General features: G+C 44.0%; 1 protein-coding gene across 14 annotated transcripts in view; it reads right to left on the bottom strand.

Moving 5' to 3' along the window:
• Positions 1-9642, bottom strand: part of dnm1a (dynamin 1a) — a 105635-nt gene that overhangs the window by 54844 nt on the left and 41149 nt on the right. For 9 of the 14 annotated variants that reach the window (XR_006080646.1, XR_006080645.1, XM_042311022.1 and 6 more), the window contains exons 13-16: positions 9538-9589; positions 9000-9014; positions 5003-5035; positions 4611-4724 (exon numbers count right to left, since the gene is read on the bottom strand). Coding sequence is in view for 12 of the 14 variants with exons in the window: in XM_042311022.1 (XP_042166956.1) it covers positions 4611-4724; positions 5003-5035; positions 9000-9014; positions 9538-9589 (214 nt within the window). In the remaining 2 variants the exon portion in view is untranslated. The remainder of the gene's footprint in view (positions 1-4610; positions 4725-5002; positions 5036-8999; positions 9015-9537; positions 9590-9642) is intronic. The other 5 variants (XM_042311027.1, XM_042311025.1, XM_042311018.1 and 2 more) reach the window with 4 other exon arrangements.

Raw genomic sequence — 9642 nt, 5'->3', positions numbered from 1 at the left:
ATGTATGTGACTGAGTGTGTAGAAATGAAAGCATGTCCACCTTGCCTAGACAAAGGCATGCTTCTGGTCCCTGCTCATTAAGCCACACTAGTCCGTCTCCTCTGAGCTGGAGCAACGGTGCTATGTTAGTTTTGGGTCCCTGTGCTCAGAGAGACCGCAGAGTTCAAATAAATACATGTGGAGCAACGCCGAAAGAGGGAGGGAGGGGAGGATGGAGTTGGGGAGGGGGGCTCCTGTCCTGTATGTGTGTTCGTTATTTGGGAAAGGGCTCTGGGGATGGGGGAGGGAGGGAAGGATGAAGTTGGGGAGGGGGCTCCTGTCTTGTATGTGTGTTCGTTATTTGGGGTAGGGCTCTGGGGATGGGGGAGGGAGGGAGGAGACCGGCACTTTTTTTCAGCGGGAGATGAAAGGAAGACCACAGCATCCTTCTCTCTGTCCCTGTCTCTCTGTCCCTGTCTCTCTGTCCCTCTCTCTGTCTGTCTCTCTGTCCCTGTCTCTCTGTCCCTGTCTCTCTGTCCCTGTCTCTCTGTCCATGTCTCTCTGTCCATGTCTCTCTGTCCCTGTCTCTCTGTCCCTGTCTCTCTGTCCCTGTCTCTCTGTCCCTGTCTCCCTGTCTCTCTGTCCGTCCCACATGGTCCTTGTTACTGCGGCCCTAAGCAGCTAACCAAAGACACTCCTCTCCTCCCCCCTCTACTCCTTTACACCCAAATCCCTCCCCGTTCTCTTCCTCTTTCCCTCCTCCTCTCTAGCCCCCTTTGAAATGAAATAAGTTGATGAAAAGTAGCCCTGGGCCCGTATCCACAGTGTCTCAGAGTAGGAAATTGGTGGTAAGTGCTGAGAATAGAGATATTTTACTCCTACTCTTACGGGTAAAAATATATGCTATGCATGAAGCCGCTTTAGTCATAAGAGTCCTACCTAGTCGACAGATATTTAGGGGACCTCATGAGTTGCCCTAACCAGTTATGAGCCACCAGCAGGTGTCTTGATAAGAGAAAAAGACAGTGGGTCACTGGTTCCTGCGCCATAGACAGGTGATTGCTTTAGAGTTGAGAGAATGTTTTGATATTTCTATGTGATCAATCCATACATTTTCTGGACCTACATGCAACAGTATCTCTTTTAACGACAGTGACTTCACAAGGCCATCATTTTTCGTTTAATTACCTACAACGTGTTATTTCAAGTTTATCCCTTTGGAGGGCCACATTGTTCAAAAAAAAAAATGCTTAAACTGAGCATGCCTCTAACGTGGGCTATTGCAGGCATCTAGGCCGTGTGTTCACTTTCGTTGTGTTCGATGAAAATGATAGACCTTTCAAAAGTTGTATGCAACATTATCAGCAGGTGACTTGATACCTGCCGTGCCAAAGCCATTTAGAGTTGTTAAACAGGAGTGACAAGTGTGTTGATATAATGGTAATATTGGCAGATTCAGATTTGAACAATAATCAGAAATTAAAAAGGGTTACTTACGCATGCCAACATATTAGGCAATAATTAAGATTAGGCAAAGTGATTGTGTCAGGCAAAAATGATATAAAATGTTTTTACCATTGCAACATTTGATGTACAGTCACATTCACAAGGGTTGTCTGAAGCCTTCTATAGAGTTCACAGCTGGCGATGCCTCATCTCCATTGATTATTCCCTACCGTTTTTAACAATGTCAATGAGCATCATCGCTATCTGTCCTTTGCGGTACCTCAAACTGTCGTGATTATCAGCTGAGATCACATTTGATGGTTGTATTTTACTCCTGCATCAGAGTGGGTCATCCTAAAAACCTAGTCTGAGCTGAGAGATTTTTGTTGTTTTCTTAAAGCAGATTTTAACAGGATTCTTAAGACCTTTTCTGAGATGCTTTGTGGATACGGGCCCTAGTCTTGAAGGGGAACATGCAGGCCGGCCATGAAAGTGTGTGTGTGTGTGTGTGTGTGTGTGTGTGTGTGTGTGTGTGTGTGTGTGTGTGTGTGTGTGTGTGTGTGTGTGTGTGTGTGTGTGCATGTAATTGGAAACACACACTCAGCGCAGGGCTCTGGTATGCACATGTGGGTGCCAGCTTTGGTGTCTGACATGCTGGGGGCCCTGTCTCACTTTGAACAGACCCTCTAAACTACCTCTCTCCCGCTACAGCCCCAATCACCCCCACCCTCTCTACTTCCACTAACCCCCGACAAAAAAAACATCCATTCACCCGTCTCATCACCTTTAGTGTGTAAAAGAACAGACTCTTTGTTATGTAGAAAAAAATATAATATAAACTTTCTGTTAGAGAGACACAAACAAACACTATTGTGCTGCTTCAGTAGTCGGTATTGTAACACACACACGCACACGCACGCACGCACGCAAACACACACACACACACACACTTTCAGGGCCGGCCTGCATGTTCCCCTTCAAGACTAGGGCCCGTATCCACAAAGCATCTCAGAAAAGGTCTTAAGAATCCTGTTAAAATCTGCTTTAAGACAAAAAAATCTCCCAGCTCAGCCCAGTGATGTGAGTCAGTCAGTGGAGCGGCTGTGGCTAGGGCATGGAGACAGCCAGACTGTGGCTGTCTCTAACTTCTAATAGATTTGCAAAGGGTTCTGGGATTGTCTTTGACCAATCTGATCTGGTTCAAATCGTGTCAGGTTCTATTATCAGAACAAGCCTTTTGTAACACAACCACCAAACTACACCAGCACATTTTACTGGGAAGACTCAGCATCTGACTTGGAATAAACTATGGAAAAGAAACATTGAATCTTAAAGTAAAACGTCTTATAGTTTTTTTTTACAATTGCGAGGACCCATTTCTCAATAACAAGGCCACTTTTTCAAAACTTTTCACACAGTTCTCCTAACCAACTTTCAGCTTGCCACAGCAGTTAATTTCACATCCAAAATGCACTAAAACTACCAAAACACATACATGTCTCAAATCAACTCATTCTTCTATAACACTAGCAAAGGTTGTCACCCAACAAGCACACTGTCACTCATAAAACAATGACCTAAAATACATTAACAACAGGCAGCATTACACAAAGTTTTCTTTTGTCAAAATGTCTTCACAAAACAAGAATGACACCTCTCTACGGTTTAGAATACGCTGCAGTTTACGTTACAGGAATGAATCAGACATGATGCAATATGCTTCAATATGTTTTATGCCATTGTTTCTGATGACCATAGAAGCGATTGCAGTTTCCTGCACAGCAGTGAAAATCCTACCTCTCCTGCCTGTGGGAGGTAACCGTCGGGTCCCTATGCAGAAATACAAAAACAACTACACACAAGTGGGTTTGGAGGCTTTGCTCAATTGACTTCTGTAATGTGCAGTTCAGTCAGATTCCCTTGCAGAATGCACATCTTACCTGTTGTTTTGCCGGAAATGTCTTACAATAGATGCCACTGTTGAGCGTTGCTGATTTGGTTGCACTCTCAGACCAGCCTCTCATTGATAGACCATGAATTATTACATGATCAATTATAGTAGCCCTAATCTCATCTGAGACTACTGCTTTTGATCTTCCTCTCCTCCCTCTCCCTCTCCCTCTCCCTCTCCCTCTCCCTCTCCCTCTCCCTCCCCTCCCTCTCCCCCTCCCTCCCTCTCTTCTTCCTCTGTCAGCCACTTCTCTCTCTCTGTCTGGGTCCATGTTTACATTACAGTACAGCATTATACCTAACATGTCCCCTTTTGTATAGATGGTAATGTAATTGAAAGACTAACACCTGGGTAGGTGTTCAGCTACAATGGGAATCAGCTGTGGTTGGTCGAATTGTTTTCATAGTATTTAATTCTTTAGATTTGGAATATATTTCAGTATGGTATTACTGTAGAAATGTAGCAAATTGCTGTCTTATTCAATGTTGTGTTATGTTAGGTTTTGGACTTAAGTTTAACAGTTTTGAAAAGAGTATGTAAACGTGTGCAAATTGGCCTGTAGGTACATAGAGTTTTGCTGGTGGTTGTGTCTGAGTGAGAAAATAATTCATGAAATTTGAAAGATGTAGTCATTGAACGCATTTTGTGCCAAAGCAATGAAAAATGATCCACGGTTTAGCCCTCATAGACTGCTGTTGTACTCACTGTGTGAAGAGTTTTGAAAAAGTGACCTAAGTTTTGAGAAATTAGTCCTAGCGATTGTAAAAAATTAAAAATAAAATTAAAAACTGTAAAGTAAAACTTAAAGTATCTCACTGAAATAATTCTATTAGTGGTTTTGTAAAAAGCTACCGATAATCACACGTGAGTTGTGGTTAAGTGGAGACGCCTCACTGTGGGGTGACGTGTCGTGTGCTGGCGGTAAAGACAGGAGCAGCATTTCAGTGCTCTTCTATTGTCATTCCATCCAACACAATACAGCCAATGGAAATGAATTGAATAAGACATTCTATGAGAAACCTCCGTATGTGAGCTCCTCCCCCCAAAAAACTGTGACAGAACCGGGACATAAGCAAATGAGGTACCTTTGTTAAATCACTCTGGTATGAAATCTTTGCTATAAAATCTAAACTGAGAGGTGACACATAAAAAGATCACGAACCAGCAGAGGCCAGTGTGTGTGCAAGCCCTTGTGTCTTTGTGCGCACAAGTGTTTGCATAACCAAAGCCTCACCTCATCATCCTTGTACCAGGACAGGGACTCAGCGGTCAGGACGAACCAGTACTCCTTGGCTCCTCCCTTCATGATGCCAATGTTGTTGATGGTCAGCCAGCCCTTCCTGATCACCTGAGAGAGAGAAACAGAGGGTCAAAGTCAGAGAGGCAGGCATACACAAAGCTAGCCTTCTCTATCCCCTCTCGGTCTGTGTATGTATAGCATGTGTGTGGTATCCTATCTCACTACTGCCCCTAGTGGCCATAGAGAGTCACTGCAGGGGACACAACATGGGACAAATGGGACCGGATCTGTGGGCTTATCTACTACCATCTAAGCACAACTATCCTTGTGATTCTATCAGTGTCTCTCCCTCTCTAAACATAGAATGCATATGCCTCTGTATTTACCTTAAACCGATCATTAACCGCTCCTCTCTCCGGCTGAATGAGGATGTGGAGAGAACATTACACGGCTGTGCCACGGACATGGCACAGTGCACGGGGCATATAGGCCATTCGTAATCCACAGGGGCAGGCAGCACACTGGCACACTGGCCAGCTAGAAGGTAATACAGCAAGGGAAGGCAGGCAGCACACTGGCCAGCTAGAAGGTGGTACAGCGAGGGAAGGCAGGCAGGGACAAAGGAGGACAAAGCTATGTGGAGCTTTATAAACTGAGTGGTTTGAGCCCTGAATTCTGATTGGCTGAAAGCCATGGTATATCAGACAGTATACCACGGGTATGACAAAACATTTAGTTTTACTGCACTAATTATGTTGGTAACTAGTTTATAATAGAAATAAAGAACCTTGTGGGTTTGTGATATACGGCCAATATACCACGGCTTGGGCTGTGTCCAGGAACTCCGCGTTGCGTAGTGCACAGCCCTTAGCCGTAGTATATTGCCCATATACCACCTCCTCGGGCCTTATTATTTAAGTAAGGCTGCTTTCGAACCGAAATACATGCAGCGCATATGTGGATGCAGGGTTGTTTCGTGGTTGTGGGGTGTGGTGGGGTGGAGAGAATGATCATTTGGTTATTAGCTGACGGATGCCTAGTCATCATGTGTCATGTCAAAACTTCTGTTTTCTCAAATCTTTCTGTTGGACAGCGTCTGTGTTAGTGCAACCAACTGCTTACTTGCCCCTTCCACCAAGGCATTGTTAGTCATTATATTGCATCATATTGGGTGGTTTGAAAATCCACTAGATGGGTAGAGGGGGAGGTAAGAGGGAGATACTAGGGGAGGCAGTTAGTCAAAGCGGCTGCTGAAAGGGGGGAGAGCAGATCTAGGCGGTAAGCGCAGCCAGCTAAACAGGAAACAGCGAGGGAGAATGTGTTTACACTGCCCCTAAGCACCTTTGACCCTCCCGCTTGGGCGGTCACTATGGCAACTGACAGGGTGTGCCTCTGGAGGTGATGTATTTATCTGTGCTGCACTGAGAGACGTTCCCCCTCCTTCACTAGATAGTTAGGCTCTATCAACACACACACACAGAGAAAGAGAAAGAGAGAGAGAGAGAGAGAGAGACAGAGAGAGAGACAGAGAGACAGAGACATAGAGAAAGAGACAGAGAGACAGAGACAGAGAGAAAGAGACAGAGAGAAAGAGACAGAGAGAAAGAGACAGAGAGACAGAGACAGAGAGACAGAGAGATAGAGACAGAGAGAAAGAGAAGAGACAGAGACAGAGACAGAGAGAGAGAGAGAGAGAGAGAGAGAGAGAGAGAGAGGGGGGGGAAATTTAATTGAGAGAGAGATGGAAAATAGTGTAGAGTAAAGTAGATGAGAGTAGAGTAGAGTAGAATAGAATAGTCTAGAGTAGAATGGAGTGGAATAGAGTAGAGTGGAATAGTGTAGAGTAGAGTATAATAGTGTAGAGTAGAATAGTGTAGAGTAGAATAGTGTAGAGTAGAATAGAATAGAATATAGCATAATAGAGTAGAGAGAAGAGTAGAGCAGAGTAGAATAGTGTAGAGTAGAATAGAATAGAGTAGAGTATAGCAGAGTCGGGAGTAGAGTAGAGTGGAATAGTGCAGAGTAAAGTAGAATAGTGTAGAGTAGAATAGAATAGAGTAGAGTATAGCAGAATAGTGTAGAGTAGAAGGGTGTAGAGTAGAGTAGAGTAGAATAGAGTAGAAAGTAGAGTGGAATAGTGTAGAGTAGAATAGTGTAGAGTAGAGTAGAATGGTGTAGAGTAGAGTAGAATGGTGTAGAGTAGAGTAGAATGGTGTAGAGTAGAGTAGAGTAGAGTAGAGTAGAGTAGAGTAGAGTAGAGTAGAGTAGAGTAGAGTAGAGTAGAGTAGAGTAGAGTAGAGTAGAGTAGAGTAGAGTAGAGTAGAGTAGAGTAGAGTAGTGTAGAGTGGGGTGGAGTAGAATAGTGTAGGGTAGAGTAGAGTAGAATAGTGTAGAATAGAGTAGAATAGTGTAGAGTAGAGTAGAATAGATTAGAGTATAGTAGAGTAGAGAGTAGAGTGGAATAGTGTAGAGTAGATTAGTGTTGCGTAGAATGGAGTGGAATAGAGTAGAGTTGTGTAGAGTAGAGTGGAGTGGAACAGTATAGAGTAGAGCAGATTAGAATAGTGTAGAGTAGAATAATGTAGACTATAGTGGAATAGTGCAAAGCAGAGTAGAATAGAGTAGTGTAGAGTTTAGTAGAATTGTGTAGAGTAGAGTAGAGTAGAGTAGAATAGAGTAGAGTAGAATAGTGTAGAGTAGAGTAGACTAGAATAGTGTAGAGTAGAATAGTGTAGAATAGAGTAGAGTAGAATAGTGTAGAGTAGAATAGTGTAGAGTAGAGTAGAATACTGTAGAAGAGTGTAAATAAAGAGTGAGAGAGAGATGGGGGGGTTAGAGAGAGAATAAGAGGGAACTAGAAAGTGTATAGTGATGTTTCCTCTTTATAAATGGCTTTGTATAACTGGTCTTAAAGTTGAGATCTGTGATAGGTGAAACAGCACCACTGGCCTCCCCATCCGCATCTGTTATTGTTTTAGTTTAGAGGAAATGAGCATCGAGCATCATGGTCAGAGAAAATCATAGTACATGCTGTGCTGTTCTATCACCCATGCAATGATGTGTTATGATGTCCGAGGGAAAAAAAACATTGTTCGTTGTTGTAATATTGCAAACGGACAGTTCCACTGATAAAGATGAGAAACCAATGGCCTGATCCCACATTAAAGCTACAGTCTCCATCTCTCTGGGATCTGTTGTTATTGGAGGACACATGGCTGCCTTCTTTATCTGGTTCAAGCTACGGCTAGGGGTTGACTGGCTACCCAAACTCCTTTCTCCGGCCAAACACTGCGCCAAGCCCACGGACCTTAGGTTCTTCTCCTCAATGAGTCTGGATCTGAGTACAGTCCCGACGATTTCTAGAACGCAAACACATTCTAGCCATTCTGATTGGTCCCAGAAACCAATGGGTTGGGCCAGAGCCAGAACACATCTCTAACCAATTTAGTACTCTGATTGGTTAGAGATGATGCAATCGCTGATGGCTTTGTTTTGTACAACATCCCTCATTTTACGTCACCACAGATGGATGTCAATGATGGCAGTCTCAGACTGAAGTACGTAACGTTAGGGAGCATAGCGAAGCTGTAGAACTCAGTCATCAGGCAAGGCTAAGGGAGCGTCGAGCGATCACACGGCCAAGGAAAAGGAGGCTCAACTGTTTCGGCAACAAGCTTTGAAATGTGACGTCTCCAAATGGTGTTGTTTCTATGGGAGAGAGAGACGTCTACACATAAACAGAAGGTGTGCATTATGCAACGGGAAGGCCTATCTGGTCTCAACCCCTCTGTGTTCTGTCTATGATGGAGGGGGGGGGGGTGTACTGTGGGGTATGCTATTTTTCCTCTCATGCTGGTTTCTAATGGGAGATGAGCAGCACTAGCTGGGTACTTTTCTATTGTTTTGGATGGGAGCAATGCCTGGAGGAGGGAGGGAGCTCCCTAAAGAAGCCCCAGAGAGCTCCCTAGTCACCTGTCCATCTACAGTAATGAGAAGCTCTTACCACACACACACACACACACACACATTCTAACAAACACAGAACCGCACACACATTCTAACGCACACACATACTAACACACTCCCAAAGAAACACGCATACGCAAGGACGCACGCGCACTAACACACACATTCTAACGCACACACACATACAATAACACACTCCCAAAGAAACACACATATGCAAGCACGCACGCGCACTAACACACACTAACACGCACACACACACACACACACACTAACACACACACACACTAACAAACTAACACACACACACACTAACACACTAACACACACACACACACACACACACTAACACACACACACACACACACTAACACACACACACTAACACACACACACGCACACACACACTCTACTCACCATGATTTCATCCTGCTAAAGCAGAACAGTTGTAGTGATAGAGGTGAAGAGAAAAAGACAACAGAAAGAGAAGTCCCTCAGAAGAAACAGAGATAGAGTGGGAACACAACTAACACACTGCACTACTAAAGAATAACAAAGGAACAATAGAATTTATTCGAGAACAAATGGAGAAGTAATACAAACTCACTCAAAACTGCACTCACTTGGAGCCATAATCTGGTTTGGGAATAGCTCAACATAGACTTTAGGACTAGGGTTGCAAAATTCTTGGAACTTTCAATAGAGTCTCTGGGTTTCCCGAAATCCAAATTGGAGAATCCCTGATTTCCTGCTTATTTCTTCATGATTCCAGGAATCCTTCAACCAGGATTTTTGGAAGTTTAAACGTTATTGAAAGTTATCCAGAATGTTGCAACTCCACCTAGAACCTTGCATCTTGGGCCATTACAATGCTTTCTGAAAAGCCCATCAGGACAAACATCATAGTGAATGTACTGTAGGACTATCTGTAGGTGCTGTACTGTGCCTATAGTACCTTGTTGCCAGGTTGCTTCTTCTGGGCCACCTGGCTGCTCCTCTGCTGAGCACTACAGGGGTAAACATAATCATAGGTTAGATTGGTACACACACCTAAACACAG

This window comes from Oncorhynchus tshawytscha, linkage group LG33 (assembly GCF_018296145.1).
Source record: "Oncorhynchus tshawytscha isolate Ot180627B linkage group LG33, Otsh_v2.0, whole genome shotgun sequence".
Classification (NCBI taxonomy): domain Eukaryota; kingdom Metazoa; phylum Chordata; class Actinopteri; order Salmoniformes; family Salmonidae; genus Oncorhynchus; species Oncorhynchus tshawytscha.
The sequence above is the reverse complement of the archived record's forward strand: the minus strand, read 5'-3'. Positions and strand labels throughout refer to the sequence as shown.